The following is a 27,450-nucleotide window of genomic DNA, read 5'->3' as shown; positions in this document are numbered from 1 at the left end:
TCTGTATGTAGGGTGACTCCGTTCTCTGTAGAGTAGATCCGGTCACGTTCTGTATGTAGGGTGACTCCGTTCTCTGTATGTAGAGGGAATCACGTAGTAATCTGTATGTAGGGTGACTCCGTTCTCTGTAGAGTGGATTATGTCACGTTCTGTATGTAGGGTGACTCCGTTCTCTGTATGTAGAGGGAATCACGTAGTAATCTGTATGTAGGGTGACTCCGTTCTCTATAGAGTAGATCCGGTCACGTTCTGTATGTAGGGTGACTCCGTTCTCTGTATGTAGAGTAGGTCAGGTCACGTTCTGTATGTAGGGTGACTCCGTTCTCTGTATGTAGAGTAGATTAGGTCACATTCTGTATGTAGGGTGACTCTGTTCTCTGTAGAGTAGATCCGGTCACTTTCTGTATGTAGGGTGACTCCGTTCTCTGTATGTAGAGTAGATCCCGTCACTTTCTGTATGTAGGGTGACTCCGTTCTCTGTATGTAGAGTAGATCAGGTCACGTTCTGTATGTAGGGGGACTCCGTTCTCTGTAGAGTGAATCACGTAATATTCTGTATGTAGGGTGACTCCGTTTTCTGTAGAGTAGATCCGGTCACGTTCTGTATGTAGGGTGACTCCGTTTTCTGTATGTCGAATAGATCAGGTCATGTTTTGTATGTAGGGTGACTCCGTTCTCTGTAGAGTAGATCAGGTCACGTTCTGTATGTAGGGTGACTCCGTTCTCTGTAGAGTAGATCCGGTCACGTTCTGTATGTAGGGTGACTCCGTTTTCTGTATGTCGAATAGATCAGGTCATGTTTTGTATGTAGGGTGACTCCGTTCTCTGTAGAGTAGATCAGGTCACGTTCTGTATGTAGGGTGACTCCGTTCTCTGTAGAGTAGATCAGGTCACGTTCTGTATGTAGGGTGACTCCGTTCTCTGTAGAGTAGATCAGGTCACATTCTGTTTGTAGGGTGACTCCGTTCTCTGTATGTAGAGTAGATCAGGCCACGTTCTGTATGTAGGGTGACTCCGTTCTCTGTATGTAGAGTAGATCAGGCCACGTTCTGTATGTAGGGTGACTCCGTTCTCTGTATGTAGAGTAGATCAGGCCACGTTCTGTATGTAGGGTGACTCCGTTCTCTGTAGAGTAGATTAGGTCATGTTCTGTATGTAGGGTGACTCCGTTTTCTGTATGTAGAATAGATCAGGTCATGTTCTGTATGTAGGGTGACTCCGTTCTCTGTAGAGTAGATCAGGCCACGTTCTGTATGTAGGGTGACTCCGTTCTCTGCAGAGTAGATCAGGCCACGTTCTGTATGTAGGGTGACTCCGTCACGCTCTATATGTAGGCTGCGTCATGTATGCTCTCTGTATGTACAGTAGATCCATGCTCTGTATGTGCATCATGTCGTATTCTGTATGTACATGGGATCACTTCATACTGGTCCTGCTTTGTATGTAGGGTAGATCCATCCTCTGTATGTAGAGCGTGTCTCGCTCTGTATGTAGGTTGAGGCATGTTGTGTCCTGTGTGTATAGCGGACTATGCTGTGTACTTCATACCCCGTGTGCCATGTAGGCCGCATTTCGCAGCTTTCCTCGTTCTGGGTGGTTATTGCAGTGTATAATCTGTTCTCATTTTCTTCTGCCGGGAGACAAGACTTTTCATTGTTATGTTTATTAACGCTGAGAGAATGGCAGTCCGATGGCTGAATCCCTCCGTCTCTGCAGCTCTCTGGTATTTGTAGGAGCTGACAGTGAGGAGAGGCTGTCCCCTAGCTGGCGGTCCCTCTCATGTCTGAAGCCCCCTCAGGCACAGATGATGGATGTTGAGTGGCAGCTTCCCGCAATGTTGAGCTTTGTTCCCATTTCTCAGCTAATTCTCCTGTTTTATGACAAGTCGATCATTCGCTCTGTATCGGGTGTTGTCACACAGTTGTCAGGATGGGCTCTGACTCATTGGGCAGAGCCCCTCTTTTCCTGCGATGGCACCCGGCTTTGTTCTGATCACTTGTCAGGCCCTCAGTAACCTTGGGGTGAGGGCGGCAGTAATTGGCATGAGTATGGGAGGATGTGCGGCTGGCAGGGTGACGGGTTAAACGCCACGCTCCATTATGAGTAAGGCTCCGAGCATCCGACAAACTGATGTAAGATGTGAAGTCTCTGGATAATAGAGAGCGCATAGTGAACCCCGGGGAGTCTGTCCTTTTATATTGTCGCACTTGACTCTGCTAATCATTGTCTGTCAGTGAGGGGGAGCCGCGAGCTGTGACTGACACCCGTCTGCTGTGATGTGTGATTATGTTACTGATGGAGTGACGGCTTCTGCGGGGGCAACGCTTCCTCCTCTACAAAGCTATGCTAAAGACTGCAACATGATACAAGGCAAACGCCGCAGGCAGAGGGGTGTGCAGGGACGCTCTCAGTACAGGCTGGGGAGAAGGGTGTAGGCTGCAGGACCCCCATATAGATGTGCTCAGACAGGGAAGAAGGGTGTAGGACCCCCATATAGATGTGCTCAGACAGGAGAAGGGTGTAGGCTGCAGGACCCCCATATAGATGTGCTCAGACAGGAGAAGGGTGTAGGCTGCAGGACCCCCATATAGATGTGCTCAGACAGGAGAAGGGTGTAGGCTGCAGGACCCCCATATAGATGTGCTCAGACTGGGGAGAAGGCTGCAGGACCCCCATATAGATGTGCTCAGACAGGAGAAGGGTGTAGGCTGCAGGACCCCCATATAGATGTGCTCAGACAGGAGAAGGGTGTAGGACCCCCATATAGATGTGCTCAAGCAGCAAAGAAGGCTGCAGGACCACAAATAGATCGGCTCAGACAGGGGGGGAAGGGTGTAGGCTGTAGGACCCCTATATATATGAGCTCAGACAGGGGAGAAGGGTGTAGGACCCCTATATATAAATGTGCCCAGACAGGAGAAGGGTGTAGGCTGCAGGACCCCCATATAGATGTGGTCAGCCTGGGAGAAGGGTGTAGGACCCCCATATATATGAGCTCAGACAGGGGAGAAGGGTGTAGGACCCCCATATAGATGTGCTCAGATAGGGGGGAAGGGTGTAGGCTGTAGGACCCCTATATATATGAGCTCAGACAGGGGAGAAGGGTAAAGGACCCCTATATATAGGATCTCAGACAGGGGAGAAGGATGTAGGCTGCAGGACCCCCATATATATGAGCTCAGACAGGGGAGAAGGGTTTAGGCTGCAGGACCCCCCTATAGATGTGCTCAGACTGGGGAGAAGGGTGTAAGCTGTAGGACCCCTATATATATGAGCTCAGACAGGGGAGGAAGAGAAAGAGAAGGGTGTATGCCCCCCCCCAGCATATAGATGTACTCAGACAGCAAAGAAGGGTGTAGGCTGCAGGACCCCTGTATAGACACGCTAGGACAGGGGGGTAGGGTGAGTGCTGTAGGACCCCCATATGCATAAGTTTAGATAGGGAAGCATGGCATGTGCTGCAGGACCCTTGTATATATGAGCTCAGGGTCACAGGGTTTGGGCTGCAGGACCCCCATATACTGTATCTGAGCTCAGGTAGAAGAGAAGGGCATGTGCTTCTCAGACCTAGAAGTAACCCTAACCATAAACATATACACACAGAGCACACAGTGACGGCCCTAAACATAGTGTTGTTACTGGGCATCTCTTAATAAAAAATGCCTAGAGCGCACAGTGACAGCTCTAACCCTGAACACAAGGCGTGCCCGGTGACTACACAAGTTACTTCTACAGCCCTTGCATAGTTGGCAACATTTAGATTTTTTTTTTCCAGGGACACTTTAGTGTTGACAACAAGGGGTGTGGCTTATTGTGGGTGTGGTTTACTGGGTGTGGCTTGTCTCCAGTGTTTTTTTTCTTTTCCTCTCAAAATTTTCTAGGAAGAATTTTACAGTCAGAACAACACACAAGGAACATTACACAGTACATAACACACCCCAGTATCAGGTCCCCAGTATATTACACACCCCAGTAACAGGTCTTCAGTATATTATACACCCCAGTATATTACAAACCCCAGTATCAGGTCCCCAGCATATTACACACCCCAGTATTAGGTACCCAGCATATTACACACCCCAGTATTAGGTACCCAGCATATTACACACCCCAGTAACAGGTACCCAGTATATTACACGCCTCATTGAAAGGTCCCCAGTATATTACACACCCCAGTATCAGGTACCCAGTATATTACACACCCCAGTATCAGGTCCTCAGTATATTACACACCCCAGTATCAAGTCTTCAGTATATTACACACCCCAGTATCAGGTCCCCAGTATATTACACCACAGTATTAGGTACCCAGCATATTACACACCCCAGTATTAGGTACCCAGTATATTACACGCCTCATTGTAAGGTCCCCAGTATATTACACACCCCAGTATCAGGTTCCCAGTATATTACACACCACAGTTTCAGGTACCCAGCATATTACACACCCCAGTATCCGGTCCCCAGTATATTACACACCCCAGTATCAAGTTCCCGGTATATTACACACCCCAGTATCAAGTCTCCGGTACATTACACACCCCACTCAAAGCAGTATACGGGCTGTGGCCCAGAGATGGCACTCTACTGACTGACTGTATATACTGGTAGTTTGTGCCCATATGATGCAGCTGCAACCTATATCATCATACTACTACTACCTTCATACTACTGTAACAGCAGCGGAGGCATTTCCGGGACATGGTTTTGCTGGGGCGCTCTCCTCAAAATCAGGACAGTCCCAGCAAAACCGGGACTGTTGGCAACTATGCCCTTGTTTGTTAGATGAGGTAGAGTTCATACAAAGCATATAGAGCTGCACATGTTGTATATCTATCCTACAGGCTGCTCTTCATACAGGATTTCAGGAAATATGCCTTGAAAGGGTCGTCCAGGTGCAGAACAACATGGCAACTCTGAAAACAACAATACACCTGGCCACAGGTTGGTTGTGGTATTGCTCCTAGGCTCCATTAAAGTGAACGGGGTTTGGCTCCAATATCACTTTCTACCTATGGACAGATGTATTGCTGTTATTTAGGAAGCCATTTTGGAAGTGCAAAGTGCACTAATCACTTAGAGGCATCACTCATTGAGACTTTCCAATGGAAACGCGTTATTGATGACGTCTTTTTTCCTTTACGTATGTATACAGAATGTGGTCCAGCTGTTCTGCTGCAGCCAATGGTTCTGTCTGCGGAGGCCGCACATCCCGATAGAAGAGATGCCCCTCTGCTGCCACCAGAGGGTTACCCGAGAAATGTGCCACCATCCAGGGGGCAGGTGTCCTGATAGGACAGGGTCCAGCATCGAACGGGTTGATCCAGCGGCATTCTATCTCTCTCTCCGTTTCTCCTTCCCTTCTTTTCTTCTTGTTTCCATGGAGACGGCAGATGGGGAAAAAGTAGAAATCGGAAGAAAAAAAAAAAAAAAAGAAGCGTGTGACAGAATGTGGAGAATGTAGCGGCAGGCGTGAGGCGTGATGGGCCCGTGTGCTGGGGAGAGGAAGGAAGGAATACATTAGAGCGCACACGCTGATGTGTTGCGGCCCAGGGTGATGAGTTCCTGATGCCGCACTAAAATATTATGCCAGTGTTGAGCACAGACGGGGACGAACAATGGGGAGGAGGGGGTCTTCATTTACTCTGCCATAGTCTACCCCCTCCTATGCTGCATGCTTTAAGTCACAGGTCTCAAACTCGCAGTCCTCCAGCTGTTGCAAAACTACAATTCCCATAATTCCTAAAGCTATAGATTTGGCTGCCCATGCATGATGGGAGTTATAGTTTTGCTACAGCTGGAGGGCCTGAGCTTGACACCTCTGGTATAAGTATAGAAGGTTCCTCTGTGATTCCAGGTGAAGCGTGTGATGTTAGATCAGGCTTCGGTGGGTGGAGCAGCAAGTGGCTTGTGTGTGTGGATTGCTGCTCTGGAGGCATGGTGTCTGTACTCCACCTCTGAGGAGCGGGACCAAGAACTTCCTAGAGAAAGTTGTGGAAGAGGATTTATTGAAGGCGTTTCCTGAATTCCTACAGGCCTCTCTTTCTAGGCTTTGGTTCATTGGAACGTGACACAATATTGTGCAATTATTTTATTGCCAGTTTCGCGATCTCTTGTTACTTTTAGTGAAAGTGATCATTCCATGCGTTGTTCTGCACAGTGTTTGGCCCCCAGTCTCCATGTCTGTTGTACTGCAGGACCTCTCTTTGTGTTTAGCAGTGACCCCTCTGTGGTGTCTCGGCTCACCACTGTCCTGCTCAGTGTTCTGGACATTTCCTGGCCCCAGGTCTTTGTGGTCTTTAGACTACAGACCTTTTTATGGTGTATGGTAGTAAATGTCTCAGCCACCATTGTCTTGCTCAATTTTCTGGTCAGTTTCTACTACGTGGCCTATGTGGCTCCTATGCTGAGGTCCTTATGGTGTACGACAGTGACTAGAGATGAGCGCAGCTCAGGTCCGACTGTTTGGCATTTGAAGACGTTGGATGCAGCCCTACGGAGTCCTGGAAAACATGGATACAGCTAGGGTATCATCCTCAGCCACTGATATTGAAATGTCGACCAGTCAGGCTTGAGCATGCTCTAGTTGTGTTCTTCTCTAGTAGTGACCTCTCAGGTCACCATTATCTTGCTCGGTTTTCTTGACAGTTCCCAGTGCTCGGTCTCTGTGGCTCCTATGTCACGGTCCTCATGGTTTATGGTATTGACCCTCCAGTCACCATTGTTTTGCTGAGTGTCCTGGACAGTTCCCAGTGCTCGGTCTCTGTGACTCCTATGTCGCGGTCCTCATGGTTTATGGTATTGACCCTCCAGTCACCATTGTTTTGCTGAGTGTCCTGGACAGTTCCCAGTGCTCGGTCTCTGTGGCTCCTATGTCGCAGTCCTCATGGTTTATGGTATTGACCCTCCAGCTCCAGTCACCATTGTTTTGCTGAGTGTCCTGGACAGTTCACAGTGCTCGGTCTCTGTGGCTCCTATGTCGCGGTCCTCATGGTTTATGGTATTGACCCTCCAGTCACCATTGTTTTGCTGAGTATCCTGGACAGTTCCCAGTGCTCGGTCTCTGTGGCTCCTATGTCGCAGTCCTCATGGTTTATGGTATTGACCCTCCAGCTCCAGTCACCATTGTTTTGCTGAGTGTCCTGGACAGTTCACAGTGCTCGGTCTCTGTGGCTCCTATGTCACGGTCCTCATGGTTTATGGTATTGACCCTCCAGTCACCATTGTTTTGCTGAGTGTCCTGGACAGTTCCCAGTGCTCGGTCTCTGTGGCTCCTATGTCGCAGTCCTCATGGTTTATGGTATTGACCCTCCAGCTCCAGTCACCATTGTTTTGCTGAGTGTCCTGGACAGTTCCCAGTGCTTGGTCTCTGTTGCTCCTATGTCGCAGTCCTTATGGTGTATGGCAGAGATGGGGAACCTTTAGCCCTCCAGTTGTTGCAAAACTACAATTCCCATCATGCATGGACAGCCTAAGGCTGTCCAGGCATGATGGGAGTTGTAGTTTTGCAACAGCTGGAGGGCCAAAGGTTCCCCATCCCTCGTGTATGGTATTAACCTCTTAGGTCACCATTATCTTGCTCAGTTTTCTGGACAGTTCTCAGTCTTCGGTCTCTGTGGCTCCTATGTTGCAGTCCTCATGGTGTATGGTATTGACCCTTCAGTGACCATTGTTTTGCTGAGTGTCCTGGACAGTTCCCAGTCCTCTGTCTCTGCGACTCCTATGTTGAAGCCCTTGTGGTGTATGGTATTGACCTCTTAGGTCATTATTGTTTTTCTGAGTGCTCTAAGCAGTTCCCAGTCTTCAGTCTTTGTGGCCTATGTGCTCGTGGTTTATAACTTCTCAGATAACTATTGTCTTGCTCTACATATATTGAACACTTTTCTTTTGATGTCCCACCATTGTCTTGATTAACATTCCGAACAGTTCCTTGGTCTTTGTGGCCCTGGTGCTTCAGACGTGTTCATGGTGTGTAGTAGTGACTTCCCAGGTCACTATTATCTAGCTCGGAGTATGCACGTATAGAGGATAGCGGCACTCTAGGTGTTTAACGTGGGTATAGCTATACACTGATAACAGACGGGAGTGAATTCAGACAGGTGGTGCTAACCAATTGTAGAAGGCAAAGACAAATGTCACAAAGCAAAAAGATGGTTGCACTCACCCACGTAGTCTTCTTAAACTTTATTATTTCTTAGAAAAACATGGACATGGTGCACACATAGGTGAGCAGACGCCTGCTCACCTATGTCCGCACCATGTCCATGTTTTTCTAAGAAATAATAAAGTTTAAGAAAACTACGTGGGTGAGTGCAACTATCTTTTTGCTTTGTGACAATTATCTAGCTCTGAGTTCTGCACAGTTTCTGGGCCCAAAGTCTCCATGTTTAGACCTCATAGTGCATAGTATGAATTGTCTGTGATGTTTCAGGTCATCGTCTTGTTCTATGTTTTACCCAGTTCCGGCCCCTTGGGCCCTGTGGCCCCTGTGCTGCGGAGCATCTGATGGTGTATAGCAGTGACTTCTCGTGTCACCTTTGCCTTGCTTCACATTGTGCCCACTTCTTAGCTTTGGGTTTCAGTGGCCATTGTGCTGCAGTCCTCATAGTGTATAGTGGTGACTACTTAGGTAGCTATTGTCTTGCTTAGCGTTCTGCACAGATCCTGGGCCTTGGCCTCCATTGTCCTGCAGGTCTTCTTATGGTGTATAGTAGTGTTGTCATCCCAGGCTGCCATTGTCTTGCTCAATGCTCTGGACAGGTACTGGCCCTTGGTCTCAATGGCTGTCATGCTGCAGCCGCCACTCTTTGCCGCGCGCTCTGCTCGTACTATGCTATTATAGTTTTATTGGCACTTACTTACAAAGAGACAAACCTGCAATTTATTCCACAACACATTACAATTGCTGGGAAAGTGATGTATAGACACAAAACAACATAAAATCGATACATATGACTCTGGAAGCCGCTAATGTAAGGATTGCTGGATTAAAAACAAAGCGCGCCGTCTTAGGCAGTATGTCAGGATAATAGCTACGCTGGATGGCGAAACTCGAGTGCGGGGGGCGCGCTTATTCCTCCGCTCTGACAGCTGGAGACCTCATATCAATATAAAGAGATCGGGTCACACGAATGGACAGGATGGAGACGTCACCAGTGTGGAGGTAAAGGGAGCACACTGGGCCCCACCAGCCACACCCTGTAAACTCTAGGGCCGGACGCTTCTTTGTTTTGTCGGTCCCTTTCACGGTAGGTCTGAAGGATTTCTTGAGTCTCATCACTCCTTTGCTTCCCAACCTTTTGTGACCCATTAGATCACAGGGTTCAAACTTGAGACCCTCCAACCATTGCAGAATTAGAATTCCCATAATGCCTGGACAGCTAAAGCTTTGGCTGTCCAGGCATTATGGGAACTGTAGTTATCCAACACTTGGAGGGCCACATTGTAAAACCAGTCCATTAGGTCCACAGTACTCACAAAAAAGGCATGGGCCGTTGAGGCTTGGGGAATCCCTTTAAGGGTCACATAGCAACTGCAGTGGCCAATGGAGGAGCCCGCCAGTATCTTGGTTGTGGATAACACCTTTGCTGTGCCCTGCCCCCCTGGACTTTCCGCAGTGGGGATCAGTGGTGATCTATTATGTATTGGTCATGTAGTGTTCAGGAGTCTGTCGCACAGAAGTTTCCAGATTAGTCATAACTTTGAGGAATTGCTTCAGGCACAGAGCGCCATATTTTGTCATAAACAACTGGTGTAATGAGGCTTTATGAATGCGATACGAGCCTATGTGTAGCTAGTGTATGGGAGAACGCCCCTCCATGTGGTCAGAGCCCCCCACCCCACTCTGTACAGTGAGCATATGGGCGGGTATCATCCCCAGAACCCATGGAGATGTCTGTGTCTCCAGGAATAAAGATCTCTCGCTCCCCCTGAGTCGTGTGACTGCGGCTGCTCCCTGCGTCTTCATCTGGGAAGATTCCCTGCGGGGGGGACTTTATATTGTTCCAATTAACTTATAAAAGCAATCTCCAGCCAAAACCGGCACATTTACATGTATTATCACAGCCGCGTGTTCTCCGATCTGCCGCACAAGACAAGGAGCCAGCAGCTATTTCTTCAAGGCAGAAGGACATGGAGAGAGAGGAGGGGACATCGGGAGGACAATAGACAAAGCAGAATATGAGCGTTATCTGTCCTCAATGGAACCGTCTCCCTTGTACATCTATATTATACTGCATTACTACATACTGCTATATATATATATATATATATATATATATATATATGGCAGTAATATAGTAGTTATATTCCTGTATATAAGAGCAGTATTATAGTAGGAATATATATATGGCAGTAATATAGTAGTTATATTCCTGTATATAAGAGCAGTATTATATAGTAGGTATATTCCTTTAAATAGGGGGCAGTATTATAGTAGGTATATTCCTGTATATAGGAGGCAGTATTATAGTAGATATATTCTTGTATATAGGAGCAGTATTATAGTAGTTATATTCTTGTATATACGAGCAGTATTATAGTAGTTATATTCCTGTATATAGGAGCAGTATTATAGTAGTTATATTCTTGTATATAGGAGCAGTATTATAGTAGTTATATTCCTGTATATAGGAGCAGTATTATAGTAGTTATATTCTTGTATATAGGAGCAGTATTATAGTAGTTATATCCTTGTATATAGGAGGAGTATTATAGTAGTTATATTCTTGTATATAGGAGCAGTATTATAGTAGTTATATTCTTGTATATAGGAGCAGTATTATAGTAGTTATATTCTTGTATATAGGAGCAGTATTATAGTAGTTATATTCTTGTATATAGGAGCAGTATTATAGTAGTTATCGACACGAACTGGAGAGAATGGAACTGCTGCAGATCCCATCTATGGCTGATACTAATGCCACTAGGCCTATATTAAAATTCAACACCAGAGTGTCTGTATATGAATTGATCAAGCCATATTGCCCCGTGTACCACCGCGCAGGTCCTCTGGTCCACACGGGTCCCTACGCTAACTCCACACCGTGTCGGTCAGCGACCGCCAACCCCGCAAAGCGTGCACATGCAGGGAAGGGAGGCCATGGAACGGCCCTGCAACCCCAATGTCACAGGACCAGAGCCATAGGTGTGAGGTGCAGCACTCTGTTTCTTCCCTGAACCGCATTATAGTAGTTATATTCTTGTATATAGGAGCAGTATTATAGTAGTTATATTCTTATATATAGGGGCAGTATTATAGTGGTTATATTCTTGTATATAGGAGCAGTATTATAGTAGTTATATTCCTGTATATAGGAGGCAGTATTATAGTAGTTGTATTCTTATACATAGGGAATAGTATTATAGTAGTTATATTGTTGTACAGTATATAGGAGCAGTATTAGGCTGGGTTCACACTAAGTATATTTCAGTCAGTATTGTGGTCCTCATATTGCAACCAAAACCAGGAGTGGATTAAAAACACAGAAAGGATCTGTTCATAATGTTGCAATTGAGTGGATGGCCGCCATTTAATGGCAAATTTGTGCTGTTTTTTTTTTAAACAACGGCTGTTATATTGAAATAATGGCAGTTATTTGCCGTTATATGGCGACCATCCACTCAATTACAACATTGTGTGAACAGATCCTTTCTGTGTTTTTAATCCACTCCTGGTTTTGGTTGCAATATGAGGACCACAATACTGACTGAAATATACGTAGTGTGAACCCAGCCTCATAGTAGTTATATTCTTGTATATAGGGGCAGAATTATAGTAGTTATATTCTTGTATATAGGGGTCAGTATTATAGCAGTTATATTCCTGTATATAGGAGCAGTATTATAGTAGTTATATTCCTGTATATAGGAGCAGTATTATAGTAGTTATGTGGCTCAGGGAAGAAACAGAGTGCTGCACATCACACCTATGGCTGATACTAGTGCCGCTTGGCTAAATAAAAAACACATCAGAATTTTGTGTATGAATTGATCAAGCCATACTGCCCCATGTACCTCGTGCCGGTATCTGATACACATGGGTCCCTACACGAAGTCCACACCGTGCCAGTCAGTGGCCACCAACCCCGCAGGCGTGCACAGCCAGGGAACGGGGGCCATGGGACGGCCCTGCGACCCCCATGCCACAGGACCAGACCCAAAAACACCACACCAGAACCCGGCCAGCACCGCCGGCGGAGAAGGCCGCCCCCAAGCAGCACAAGTCTGGATAAGGTATTGCGCTCACCATAGCTGCAGCAAACAGAATGGGAAAAAAACAGGAGGGATTAAAACCATGTGCACTCAGGTGTCTCCTGCTAATTGCGGTCATGTGGGTCTCACCAGGAGGAGTGCAATACACGGAGAAAAGAGAGAAACAAAATGTGGCTCAGGGAAGAAACAGAGTGCTGCACATCACACCTATGGCTGATACTGGTGCCGCTTGGCTAAATAAAAAACACATCAGAATTTTGTGTATGAATTGATCAAGCCATACTGCCCCATGTACCTCGTGCCGGTATCTGATACACATGGGTCCCTACACTAAGTCCACACCGTGCCAGTCAGTGGCCACCAACCCCGCAGGCGTGCACAGCCAGGGAACGGGGGCCATGGGACGGCCCTGCGACCCCCATGCCACAGGACCAGACCCAAAAACACCACACCAGAACCCGGCCAGCACCGCCGGCGGAGAAGGTCGCCCCCAAGCAGCACAAGTCTGGATAAGGTATTGCGCTCACCATAGCTGCAGCAAACAGAATGGGAAAAAAACAGGAGGGATTAAAACCATGTGCACTCAGGTGTCTCCTGCTAATTGCGGTCATGTGGGTCTCACCAGGAGGAGTGCAATACACGGAGAAAAGAGAGAAACAAAATGTGGCTCAGGGAAGAAACAGAGTGCTGCACATCACACCCATGGCTGATACTAGTGCCGCTTGGCTAAATATATTTAGGGGCAGAATTATAGTAGTTATGGTTCAGGGAAGAAAAAGAGCGCTGCACTTCACACCTATGACTGACACTAGTGCCTCTCGGCTGCATAAAAAACATCAGAATTTTGTGTATGAATTGATCAAGCCACACTGCCCCATGTACCTCGTGCAGGTATCTGATACACATGGGTCCCTACACTGTGCCAGTCAGTGACCACCACAGGAGTATATAGGAGCAGTATTATAGTAGTTATATACCTGTATATAGGGGCAGTATTATAGTAGTTATATTCTTGTATATAGGAGGCAGTATTATAGTAGTTATATTCTTGTGTATAGGAGCAGTAATATAGTAGTTATATTCTTGTATATACGGGGCAGTATTATATTATATTCTAGTACATAGGGGGCAGTATTATATTAGTTATATACCTGTATATAGGGGCAGTATTATAGTAGTTATATTCTTGTATATAGGTGCAGTATTATAGTAGTTATATTCTTGTATATAGGAGCAGTAATATAGTAGTTATATTCTTGTATATACGGGGCAGTATTATATTATATTCTAGTACATAGGAGCAGTATTATAGTAGTTATATTCTTGTATATAGGAGCAGTATTTTATTAGTTATATTCTTGTATATAGGAGCAGTATTATAGTAGCTATATTCTTGTATATAGGAGCAGTATTATAGTAGTTATATTCTTGTATATAGGAGCAGTATTATAGTAGTTATAAACAAATGGAGAGAAAGGAATCCGCACTCACCGGTCTGCAGATAGTAAGGTTTATTGTTCCATACACCAGAGGCAGGGGCTGGGAGGGGGAAGGTGTTACGCAGGTGTGCTCCTTGCAGCTACAATTGTTTCAGACAATTGTTTCAGACAATTGTAGCTGCAAGGAGCACACCTGCGTAACACCTTCCCCCTCCCAGCCCCTGCCTCTGGTGTATGGAACAATAAACCTTACTATCTGCAGACCGGTGAGTGCGGATTCCTTTCTCTCCATTTGTTTATTCTACTGTCCCTGGCTGTTTCCTGCACCCCGATCATAAAGGTTGACCTGCACTGAACCTTGCTGCATGTTCCCTAGCTTGCAGCCTCACGATAGTGTTGTTTACTGCTGGTGCCGACTGAACTTCTCTCACCCGTTATTATAGTAGTTATATTCCTGTATATAGGAGCAGTATTATAGTAGTTATATTCCTGTATATAGGGGCAGTATTATAGTAGTTATATCCCTGTATATAGGAGCAGTATTATAGTAGTTATATTCTTGTATATAGGAGCAGTATTATAGTAGTTATATTCCTGTATATAGGAGCAGTATTATAGTAGTTATGTTCTTGTATATAGGAGCAGTATTATAGTAGTTATATTCCTGTATATAGGAGCAGTATTATAGTAGTTATATTCCTGTATATAGGAGCAGTATTATAGTAGTTATATTCCTGTATATAGGAGCAGTATTATAGTAGTTATATTCCTGTATATAGGGGCAGTATTATAGTAGTTATATCCCTGTATATAGGAGCAGTATTATAGTAGTTATATTCTTGTATATAGGAGCAGTATTATAGTAGTTATATTCCTGTATATAGGAGCAGTATTATAGTAGTTATATCCCTGTATATAGGGGCAGTATTATAGTAGTTATATCCCTGTATATAGGAGCAGTATTATAGTAGTTATATTCTTGTATATAGGAGCAGTATTATAGTAGTTATATTCCTGTATATAGGAGCAGTATTATAGTAGTTATATTCCTGTATATAGGGGCAGTATTATAGTTGTTATATCCCTGTATATAGGAGCAGTATTATAGTAGTTATATTCTTGTATATAGGAGCAGTATTATAGTAGTTATATTCTTGTATATAGGAGCAGTATTATAGTAGTTATATTCCTGTATATAGGAGCAGTATTATAGTAGTTATATTCTTGTATATAGGAGCAGTATTATAGTAGTTATATTCCTGTATATAGAAGCAGTATTATAGTAGTTATATTCTTGTATATAGGAGCAGCATTATAGTAGTTATATTCTTGTATATAGGAGCAGTATTATAGTAGTTATGTTCGGAAATAGAAACAGGCAGTAGCACTGACCCGTACTTCAGCTTAGCGACTTTATTGTATCCACAAGTTGCGGGGAGGGGAAGGGTTCAGGTGTGTTCGCGTCAGGTGTGTTCGTGTGAGTGCTACTGCCTGTTTCTATTTCCGAACTTTGGTAGATCTTGCCTCTGTAGTTTGCACCCCCGCCCAGAAGCCGTACCCTCATCCACTGTCTGACTCAAGACCCATTCATAGATCCACTATACACAGTGCAACATTTGGCGCGGTGCAGGTCTCTACATCTCACCACCCTCATAATAGTAGTTATATTGTATATATGTAGGAGGCAGTATTATAGTAGTTATACTCATATATAGAGGCAGTATTGTAGTACCTATATTCTTATTCATAGGGGGGGTAGTGTTATAGTAGTTATATTCTTTTTTTTTTTTTTAAACTCGTTTTTATTAAGGATAATTATAAGTGTTAAGTACAAAAATATACTGTAGGCATAATTACATATAAACATTGTTATACAGTAATATTTAGCCTAAAATAAAGCAACTGTAGACGCAATTGCGTCATCACAAAACAATATATATAGAACAATTTAAAAGGGGGGGGGGGTAAACATAGCAGAAAAATTGAGTCGTTATGTCATATAGCTAAGTATAATATTTATAATAACCTAGGTTTACAAATATATGTCATTTGATGTTGTTACCACCTTAAAACTTCATATCAAGGTGAATTGGTAATTTCGGAAGCCAACGTTAGAGGGGATTGACACCAAGGATCCCATACTTTATTAAACTTTTTAGGGCACCTTCTATGTTTATATATAACTTTTTCGTATGCAGCTATAGAGAAACCCTATTTGTAGCCCGTAAATCCATTGCCATCCGCTGGATGGATTCTCGCCCCCCTGATGTAGCGATATGGAAGAAACAAATAAATAAAGTAGTTATATTCTTATACATAGGGTCATGCTATTGGTAATGTGGAGAATGAATCAGTTTTGTAATGAAAGCTGTCAGACTTGCAGTCTTGTTATAGGCGGCCATTACTGGTCTGCATACGCCACTGTCCACCTGTGTTGTTGACGTCTTTTCTATATGAAAATGCTCAATGCTTCCAAATCTGAGGATGAAAACAAGATTGGAGGTGTCTGGAGAGATGCTGGAGAATGCAGAATGATTCCTGGTTTCCTGTCCCGTGTGATGTCGATGACCGCTTGCAGAGTCCTCGGGGACTGGTTGATGAGATTTCATCTCATTCCTAATGAAGTAATGAGCGGAGGTCGTGTCTCCATCTTTCGCAGTCAATCATCCTTGTGATCCGGGTGTTTATCTCCCGCTGTATACTTCTGCATTAAACGTTTGAGAATAATTGCGCCTGATATGCGTCAGTCCTCGGTCTTTGTGTGACACGATGTTTGTGCAGTTTAATCTGATTTGACGTGGAGGACAAGGAGAGGATATAATAGACAGCACATGTTCCTTCACATAATCGGCTGCTACATGCGAGGAGAGTATAATTAGGATATTCTGTATACGGAGGAATAATTAGAGATCGGGCCCCTGTAATAGACACACGATGTTCATCTCCCGGAGAGCGCGTCCTGCGCTCACAATCTGCTTCACTCACACATCCTCATGGGGACAGTTTTCTTCATGGAATAATTGTGAAATCGGCGATGCGTGGGAATCCGACCCCTGTTATCTGAGCTTTGAAATAAACTATATAGGGAACAGAAACGCGTCAGGTTCTTAGACTGCATTATCCTTGTCCTCACATTTTTATTAGGAAGTCTAGAAGTAAATTGCCGATCACTCTAAACGCAGCTTTGGTTTTCCTTAGTTTCATCATCATGGTTTCAGTGGCCCCTCTGAGGCTTATGGCACATTGTCCTTCAGAAGCCATCATGGCATTGTCCTTCGGTACCCATCATAGTATTGTCCCTCAGAACCCATCATGGCATTGTCCTTTTAGAAGCCATCATGGCATTGTCCTTCAGTACCTATCATGGTATTGTCCCTCAGAACCCATCATGGCATTGTCCTTCAGTACCTATCATGGTATTGTCCCTCAGAACCCATCATGGCATTGTCCTTTTAGAAGCCATCATGGCATTGTCCTTCAGTACCCATCATGGCATTGTCCCTCAGAACCCATCATGGCATTGTCCCTCAGAACCCATCATGGCATTGTCCTTTTAGAAGCCATCATGGCATTGTCCTTCAGTACCTATCATGGTATTGTCCCTCAGAACCCATCATGGCATTGTCCTTCAGTACCTATCATGGTATTGTCCCTCAGAACCCATCATGGCATTGTCCTTTTAGAAGCCATCATGGCATGGTCCTTCAGTACCCATCATGGCATTGTCCCTCAGAACCCATCATGGCATTGTCCCTCAGAACCCATCATGGCATTGTCCTTTTAGAAGCCATCATGGCATTGTCCTTCAGTACCTATCATGGCATTGTCCCTCAGAACCCATCGTGGCATTGTCCTTCAGTACCTATCATGGCATTGTCCCTCAGTACCCATCGTGGCATTGTCCCTCAGAACCCATCATGGCATTGTCCCTCATAACCCATCACGGCATCGTCCCTCATAGCCCATCAATACATCCCCCCCCATTCATGATATTGTTCCTCAGAATCCATCATGGCATTGTCCCTCAGAAACCATGATAACTTTCCCCCCTCCCCACCATGGTATTGGAACCCCATAACCCATCATGGTATTGTCCCTCATAACCCATCATGGCATTGTCCCTCAGAACCCATCACAGCATCGTCCCTCATAGCCCATCATTACATCCCCCCCCCCCCCATTCATGGTATTGTCCCTCAAAACCCATTATGACATTGTCTGCTCATATTGGAGTTCTCTTATTTGCTTGTCTTGTACTGACTTTAGGACCTCCACCATCTTTGTGTCTCTGATGATGCCGTTATGTCATCAATGGAAGCAATGTAATTTTTTTGTCTATTGACCTACCTGGAGCCTTCACCAAAGTTCACAGGAAAATGCATGGGTGATGAAATGGGGGGTTAATGGACTGGGAAGCAGGATACTTGACACCCCTAAAGATACAATACCCACTTGCCGGGGGCAATACTTGGTAAATGATCATGTAAGAGAGAGTACAGGGGTCAAACCTTTAGCCCTCCAGCTGTTGCAACACTCCAATTTTCATTATGCCTGGACAGCCATAGCGTTGGCTCTCTAGGCATGGCGGGTGTAGTTTAGCAGCAGTTGGCAGTCCATAGAGAGAGGATGGCAACATGGACAAGAAGAGACTCCCTCACTCTTGACCGTCCTGATATGGGTCCTCTGACTCCCTTGTCCATTAAGTCTCTTCTGTTCTTCCCTCCCAGACTCCTCTGTCTGACTCCTCTGTCCCCTCCCAGACTCCTCCGTCCCTCCTAGATTCCTCTGTCCCCTCCCAGACTTTGTTCTTTTTCAGACTCCTGTCAGTGTGGTGTCATTGATTCTCGGTGATGATGCAGTCTAATACTTGTACAATTCCATCTATTAGCAGTCAGAGTGAGCGACTTAATAGTGCCAGTCATTTCTTCTGCACATTATAGAATTAATCGGTGCAGTAAGTGGGGGGATTGGAGGAGAAGTCTGATAAACTGGAAAAATATCCTTCCTGTATGTCTGTATGTATGAATTAATGTATGTGTTTGTTATGTCTATGTGATGTATGTATATTTTTATGTGTGTTGCATGTATGGATGTGCTGTGTATTATGTGTCTGCTTTTTGTTCGGGCCGAGTGTGTATTACAGTTCCAGGTGTATGAATTTGTGTTGTGCTTGTACATATGAATATGCTGCATGTATTTTGTGTACATATGAATGTATGTATTGGGTGTCTAGCTTTATGTATGTGTTGTGTGTAAGAATATTTGCTTATGCTTATATAGTTTCAGGGCAGAGTGATATGGACGAAAAATAAACCTCCACCTGTAAGCAATCACCCCCCCCCTCAAAAAAAACAAAAAACAAAAAAAAAACAAATCTCCCTTCTCCTGCTTAATCCCTTCTTTGCCGCTGCATGTAAGTGACATAAAGTTTACTCTGCCGCAGGAAAGAAAGAGTTAAGCAGCAGGACACAGAACATTTCACCTTCATCACTCTTGCACCGGTGTCCTCTGCACAGGATGGCACAGGAGTCCCACACTTTTTCTTTTTTTTTTTTTTTTAAATCTAAACTCCGATTATCAAATTGCCTAGCCCTAATTTGAATGTATTATGTGTGTATAAATGCATGTATGTATGTGCTTTGTATGTCTCTTGTGAGTATATAAATGTGCTATATGTATTTTGTCTATGTTTGTATGACTATTTGTGTTGTATGTTGTATGTATGAATGTGCTGTAAGTACTGTGTTTGTGTGTGTGTGTGTACATATGGATGTATGTGTGGAGTGTATAAATGTGCTGTATGCATAAATAAATGTGTTGTGTGTGAATATGCTTTGTGCTTTGTGTCTGTATATAAGAATGTGTTCTATGTATTTTGTGTAAGTGTATAAAGGTGTATGTTGCATGTTTAGGTTTATGAATATATGTATATGTTTGTGTGTACGTATATGTTTATGTATGTACATACGTATATGTTGCGTGTATGTATGTTTTGTTTGTGTGTATGTACTTTTTGCGTGTGTATATGTATGTTTGTGTGTATATGTTGTGTGAGTATGTATATGTTGTGTGTATGTATGTTTTGTTTATGAGTGTATTTATATGTTGCGTGTGTGCATGTATGTTTTTGTGTATATGTCATGTGTGTATGTATATGTTGCGTGTGTATATGTATGTTTGTGTGTATATGTTGTGTGAGTATGTATATGTTGTTTGTGTGTGTGTGTAAGGGGTGTATGTATGTATATGTTGTGTGTTTATATATTTTGTTGTGTGTCTATGTATATGTTGTGTTTTTGTGTGTATGGTTGTGCTGTGCATGTTGGTGTGAATCTCTGCCCTTTACCTATCTACCTCTCCGGTGCAGTGTCTGGTATACGATCTCTCCGCCTGCTCCCTGTGTCTGATCAGTCGCCCTCTCGCCCTCACCCTTTACCACGGCGCAGTCTGTATTTTTCCGCTTGTTCTGTAGTTACTGCGGATACGGCCTGCGATTTATCAGCGCTCCATTAGCAGCTGCTGTGCGCATCACTTTCCAGTCCATTAGACAGGCTGATTATTGTTCCATCTCTAGACATCCTGCCAGAGAGACTCCTCGGCCCGCAGATTGTGCTGAGCGTCTACCGTCCCCCGCCCCGGCCGCTGGGGCCACAAACCCTCTGTATATGGTGGAAGCATTGTGAGCTCTGACCGGGACATTACTGAGGATTTCATTGCAATCCATTTGTGGCTTCAGCTCGATGGCGGTAAAACCACAATTGGGTTATGGGATGATTGCTCTCCACAGGAGGGAGACATCTGAGGCACCTGTATTCTCTCTGTATGATGTCACTGGTGATGTCACTGATGGGGGCGGATCTGCGACCATGGGCAGGAGACGTCTCCTATTATCTGACATAGGTATCTGTAGGATCCAACCATGTGTAGTATTAAAGTCTACACAAAGGAATCCCCTGTATACTATGCAGACCAATATGGCCAACACAACGAATAGTGATATCTCAGTGAGGAGGAGAAGAGAAGTAATGATCGACTGCAGCTGAATGACTGATGCCTAGACGCTTTTATGTCTTGGTGGACATGACTCTTATCTAATATCGTGTATGAGCTTCCCTCTCGGGCCTTGGATTATCAGGCATCTTGTATTTGAGGGCCCCTCCCGTACGCACACGTGCAGCAGGGGTCCGGTCATTGTGGCTGACGTGATTCCCGCGGAGGACGCGACACTGATTCTCGTGCTCAGACGCCGCTCTCATCTGCTGATAATAAAAAGCTCATCAACTTCTTACTAAATTAATACGACAAAATCTTCCTCAGCGTGAAGCAAATGTGGCGCCGGATGACGAGCGGCTCCCAGAGCAAGCGGGACCTGAGCTGCAGAGCGGGAAAGGCCTTACAGCACTATAGAGCTGCTACTTATAGACATGAACCTTTATGTATACGGAAATAATGTATTCATATAATACAGAGCCATACGGAAATAATGTATGCGTATTATATATATATATATATATATATATATAGAGGGAGATTTATCAAACATGGTGTAAAGTGAAACTGGCTCAGTTGCCCCTAGCAACCAATCAGATTCCACCTTATATTCCTCACAGACTCTTCAGAAAATGAAAGGTGGAATCTGATTGGTTGCTAGGGGCAACTGAGCCAATTTCACTTTACACCATGTTTGATAATTCTCCCCCCATTAATGCTTATAACCTATAGACTTTCACAAACACATATAGACATATACTGTAGAGCAGGTATGGGGAACCTTTGGCTCTTCAGCTGTTGCAAAACTACAATTCTTATCAGCCTTCGGCTGTCCAGGCATGATGGGAGTTGTAGTTTTGCAACAGCTGGAGGGCTGAAGGATCCCCATCCCTGTTGTAGGGCCATACACAAATAGGCACATATATACGTATAAAAAGATACAAACACAGACATGGAGCATTCGGTCTATAGAAATACGTATGGATGAGAGCAGGAGTTATACATAGTAATAGTGCATTATGGGGCGGAGCAGCCTGGCCAGGCTGGTCGATTGCTGCGGCCCGTGGAGGGTGAGGGGTTAACCTGGTGCGCTGCCAGAGCGAGCGGCTTCTTAAAATATTCCGGGAAGGTGGAAGCAGCGATTGGTATGCATTAGGCGAGCTTCAATGAAAATTAACATGTAATTGCTTCAAATGAAGTAAGTGAGAGGAGGTAATCTGTTCTTAAATTGGATTCACAGAGGTTTTGTGGGCACCATAATGCAGCTGGAACATGAAATATTCCCGGACCCCTTCAGCTCCGGAGCCAAGCTGGGGGGAGGGGGGTTAATAGAGATCCTTCCATGTTATATATGTATGTTCATGATCATACTGCCCTGTCTGGCATGTTTTGTGGGGGGGATAACGACTTATGTCCATACTGACTCCTCAGGGGCGGACCCCAGATCTTTTGGCCCCTCCCCCCATCTATAGGGAGGACCCTATAATTATACATTTTTGTTGCTCACACTGCCATGTGTGACCTTGGACATAGAGGGCACAGTGTCCACCTTAAGGGTATGGTAACATGTTCCTCAGGGTCCACGTCTGGGGGCGGTCGCTGGTTATTTCCCGCAAAGTGGACACGGAGTCCTTACCTAGACGTTTATAATGCACCATATTCCTGACCGTCACAATTTCCAGTTGTGTCTCTACTCCTCCATGTTACCTGCAGAATCTCGGCTCCACTTCATTGCCTCTTTTATAGGTCCCCAGACGCTTGTTGCCTCCATGTTAATAGTTCTGGATTCAGACTCTTCAGTCTTGGTGCAGATTGGGGGGTGGGGGGCTCATGTAGAATTGTTGTCAGTGCCGGTTAGATGCCGAGCTGCCGCTCCCCTCCCCCCCCCTCCACTGTGTAAAGTGAAATGTCCTGGTAATTTCGAGGGAGGTCACAGCCTCTGCATTTTGCCCTTTGTGTTGTGTTTGTGCCGAGCCTCTGAATGCGCTGCAGATGCCGACTTCTTTGATCAGCCATTGTCTCAGGGCTTAATAGTTATGCAAATGAGAGCGAGTGGAAGCTGGCAGGAGAGCGGGCAATAGGGAATCCATATTCCCTTCCCTTATTTTTGTGACAAATACGAGCTGAGCCGGTTTTGTTTACTGACGTCTTTCCAGAAGGGGAGATTATCTGCAGCCTTCAGCCGGGGTCTCGCGGGGGGCACCGAGAAGATGATACCGCCATTTAGGATCTGGAAGGCATTAGTACAAAAGCGCAAACATTTCTCTGATAATTAGAAACTGGGTCCAGGGGCCACAAAGAAGACCAAGAAATCTTCTGGATGGTGGCATCTTGGTATCTGGGCGTCTCCATGAACATGTAAGGATGGATATGTAAACATTGGGACATCCTGCCACCTCCCCCATTCAGAATAACTTTATATGTAGAATGCAGGAAAATTTTTCTGAAAGACCTCGTTCATGGGACATGAGTTGTCCATGTACATTTGCACCAAGCACAACATGGGCGCCTCCTTTTATAAAAGACCTGTACGATGAGCGGGAACATTGATCAGTGGTGCCCCCTGCCTACGTCAGTCGTATGATGAGCGGAAGCATTGATTGGCGGTGCCTCCCTCCTCCTCCTTCTGGCTTCTTGGCGGAGACGAAGCTCTTCACCTACTTGGAGAATGAGAAACTTTTTGAATGCGCTGCAGGAAGCGCTGACGTCTGATAAATTCCCAGCCGAAGCCAAATCCCCGCGATTCAGCCATTTACCGAGTGCTGTTTGGAGGGGAGATAAGCGCTTATTTTCTGCAGTTAGTAGGCGACGACTTCTCCACACCTGGAGGTTATTCAGACGCTGCTCTTTGCGGGATTAACCCCATGTAGTGTAGGGAACTGTGGATGGCGTCTTTATGAGATAATAGCAGTCGGCGCCCGGCTCTGCTCCACCTGCGCTGTCACTACGCCCCCTGCTGACTCTCTGCCGTCCTATGAATCTTTCATTTGTTGCTGGTGTCAATCACCCGACAGGGTGAACCAGCTGCATTATCCCTCCCTGTGCATGAATCTTCCAGTCTCTGTTCCTTCTTGCTCTGTGTACCTGTCCCTGTCAGTGCTGCGTCCCTTCTGTCCATTGTTATAGTGAATAACTCACCTGTAATCTTAGGAATCAGTGATAGCATTGATGAATGTATGACTTAGAGATTGTGTGATAATGCTGCAGGTGAAGGGTCATTGGTGGGTATGAGGCATGTGGCCCTATTATAAGAGTAGGGGGCCACCATCCTTACCATTGTGGGCAGGGATGACGGTGAGAATTAACTTGAGTCATCACAGTTTCCACAATGTGGGTCACTCACCTGAGTGTCTGTCTGTGGAAAGAAAACTAGTGGGCTGCTACCTCCCTCCTGACCTTGTGCCCCAACATGTCCTGGATGCATAGAATTTGTAGTATATGAGTCAGTATCGCCCTCTGCACACATTGTGGGTTTTAGTACAAGCTGTGTGTCACATGATAAATGTTAGAGAGTCATTGTCATAAAAATGATTGATCGCAGCCGGTCTCATCTGTGATGAGGAAAAATAGCCGGGGAGGGAGCGCGGCAGCATAGTCATCCACTCCCCAGGGCACTGAACAGGCCACTAGAGCAGCGAAATTAAAATGGATATCATACATAAGGCAGACATTGTGTGTATACTTGCTTGGCTTTATTATTATTGTTGTTGTTTTTTTTTTAACTTAATTTTTATTAATTTCTTTCAAATTTTTAATAATTTTCCTTTTTACAAATATTTGTAATTCAAAGTAATACAGAGTAATACAAATAGGTTTGATGAGTTCCACATATGAACATGCGCATAACTGAGAGCATGGAAATCGTAAAGGACAAAAAATGTCCAGTGACAAATGTAGTCGGATGTCCAAGCCATACCAAAGTATATTGCAAAGGGGGAGGCTCTGGCTTCCAACCTTGCCGGACTTAAGAGGGAAACACACAAAGGGGTAACAATATACAAAAACAATAAATCCAGGGTTTTAAGGAAATAGCAAAATCCAGTTATTGTTTGGAGCAGGAACGATGTATCGATACATAGTCAGGAGAGATATGGACACCTCTACGAAATTGGGAAGTGATGAGTGAAGAGCGTATGTACAATCGGGTTACGCCAAGTATTATAGTGCGTCCATTTACTTCATGTTTACCGTGATTGGGGTATTTATTCATTTTACTTGCTACCGCATGTTCCATGGTGTAATTATAAGCGACGCCTGCTAAAATTTCTGGGATAGTTGGAATTGTCCTACTCTTCCAATATGTTGCTATTTTTATTCTCGCACATACACATGCACCATAATGGAAGCATCTGAGGGTGGCAGATCCTCCAGGTACAGATGTAAAAGTGCCACCTCTGGGCCCCATGGAGGGTTGAAAGGCTTTATTATAGTTTTTATATGTCATGACAGTATTATAGGGAAGAGACCCTTATTGGGAAAAACTGTTAAAAACATTGCTAGAGAATGGACTGTGACATCACTGGGAGTAGAATACAATACACCCGATATAATAAAAGTTGGCTGTAAGATTAATGTGTATAGACCAGGGGTCCCCAAACGTTTCACACAGGGGGCCAGTTCACTGTCCCTAAGACCCTTGTATCCCTGCATTGTCCCCCATATAGTTATATTGTCCCCCTGCAATGTCCCCCATATAGTTATATTGCCCCCCTGCAATGTCCCCCATATAGTTATTATGCCCCCCTGCATTGCTACAAAAAAAAAATTATACTCACCTAATACTGTGTTCATCTCTTCTAGCCTCTTCAGCCGGTCAGTCGCCGGAGGGATCCCCCAGCAGGAGCAGCGACGTCATCACTGCCCCTGCCGGAGGATCCCTCAGAGATCATGTCCAGGTTACATCCCAGGCGGGGGCGTTGGTGGTCCGTGCGGCGCGGAGGAGGCTGGCGGCAGGGATAACATCTGACACTGCTCCAGGATCTGCGGTCCGTTGCACCAGACCGCAGATCCCGGAGCAGGACCGCAGATCTCGGAGCAGTGTGAGATGTCAGCCCTGCCGCCAGCCTCCTCCGCGCCGCACGGACCACCAACCCCCCCGCCTTGGATGTAACCTGGACATGATCTCTGAGGGATCCTCCGGCAGGGGCAGTGATGACGTCGCTGTACCTACCTGATGTCGGCAGCAGTGTGGATGCGGGGCAGGGGCTGGCGTGATCCGGAAGGGGGAACTCTTTTATTGGTGCTCAGTGAGAGCAGTCTTTTCACTGACCACCAATGAAAGAGTTGTCCCTTCCGGAAGTGCGGCGGGGGCCGGATAAAAGGCCTCGGGGGGCCGAATGCGGCCCGCAGGCCGTAGTTTGGGGACCCCTGGTATAGACCATGACATCATTAGTAGAGTGATGGGACATCATTAGTGAAGAGCTGTGACCTCATTAGTGGAGAGCTGTGACCTTATTGCCTGTGTGGTTGGTGACCTTATTGCCTGCGTGGACGATGACCTTATTGCCTGTCTGGGTGGTGACCTTATTGCCTGTGTGGTAGGTGACCATATTGCCTGTGTGGTAGGCGACCTTATTGCCTGTGCGGACGGTGACCTTATTGCCTGTGCAGACGGTGACCTTATTGCCTGTGTGGGCTGGGACCATATTGCCTGTGTGGACGGTGACCTTATTGCCTGTGTGGGCTGCGACCTTATTGCCAGTGTGGTAGGCGACCTTATTGCCAGTGTGGTAGGCAACCTTGTTGCCTGTGTGGACGGCGACCTTATTGCCTGTGTGGTCGGTGACATCATTCCCAGAGGGCTATGACATCATCAGTTGTAATCAGTTTTCTTTCCCTTTCAGCTTACACACCTCTTTCTCTCTGCAGGTGCACGGTGGACAACAGAGTGACCCGCGTAGCCTGGCTGAACCGCAGCACCATCTTATACACCGGCAACGACAAGTGGTCCATAGACCCCCGGGTGGTACTTGTTGCCAACACCAAGAGCCAGTATAGTATTGAGATCCAGAATGTGGACATTTATGACGAGGGACCCTATACCTGCTCCGTGCAGACAGACAATCACCCCAAAACCTCCCGAGTGCACCTCATTGTACAAGGTAAGCGGGGCGCCCAGCATTGGATGGTCCCTGGGGGCAGTCTGGAGGAGGCAGCTGCTATTCTGTGGTCCTGCTGGGCCGGTGCAATCCTCTGCCGGTTGTGGTAAGGACAGGTCTGTACGGCAGATTCCTCCAGACCCTCCTGGAATGTAGTTTATGATACTTACTATGGCATAGAGTAAACCCCCATCCTCCCCGCCCCCCGGGTGTTTATCACTTTGCCGCCCCCAGTATCTGCCCTGCGTTATTGTGCTTGTTCTTACAATCAGCCGGCCCTTTGTTAGCTACAAATAACTTCCCTCTTCATCCGGCGCGGCGTTAATCTCCCATTCCCGGCCATTGTATGCGGCTTAATTACCTGGTCATAGCCGCTTTGCATCTGAGCTGTGGAGGTGGCGGGGGCTGGGAGGGGGAGTCAGCCGCACAGGATTCGGGGAGACGGAGGGAGCTGCATTGATCCTCCAGTGTGTCCCACGTAGATAAGGAGAGATTCTGGGGGGATTGTTAAACATCCTGTAGAGCTGCCATTTTCTCAGCTCTGAAAAGCTTTAATCTGCAATTTTCTCCAGCAAACTGAGCTAATAATTTCCCGAAAAGGAACGAAAGTCGCGACACTTACAGCACCGCGGCCAAATGGTGGCAGAGACGTCCAGCACATATAAGATATAGGAGACCATAGAGGGGGCTGGAAGTATTATAGATGATAT

General features: G+C 45.6%; 1 protein-coding gene across 7 annotated transcripts in view; it reads left to right on the top strand.

Annotated features, from left to right (window-relative positions):
- LOC138770040 (protein CEPU-1-like) overlaps positions 1-27,450 on the top strand; it is a 515,073-nt gene that overhangs the window by 395,880 nt on the left and 91,743 nt on the right. For all 7 annotated transcript variants that reach the window (XM_069948913.1, XM_069948915.1, XM_069948912.1 and 4 more), the window contains exon 3: positions 26,511-26,743. In XM_069948913.1, coding sequence (XP_069805014.1) covers positions 26,511-26,743 — 233 coding nt within the window. The remainder of the gene's footprint in view (positions 1-26,510; positions 26,744-27,450) is intronic.

The sequence above is a fragment of the Dendropsophus ebraccatus genome, chromosome 12, assembly GCF_027789765.1.
Source record: "Dendropsophus ebraccatus isolate aDenEbr1 chromosome 12, aDenEbr1.pat, whole genome shotgun sequence".
Lineage (NCBI taxonomy): Eukaryota > Metazoa > Chordata > Amphibia > Anura > Hylidae > Dendropsophus > Dendropsophus ebraccatus.
Note: the sequence above shows the minus strand (reverse complement) of the source record. Positions and strands in the feature narration are given on the sequence as shown.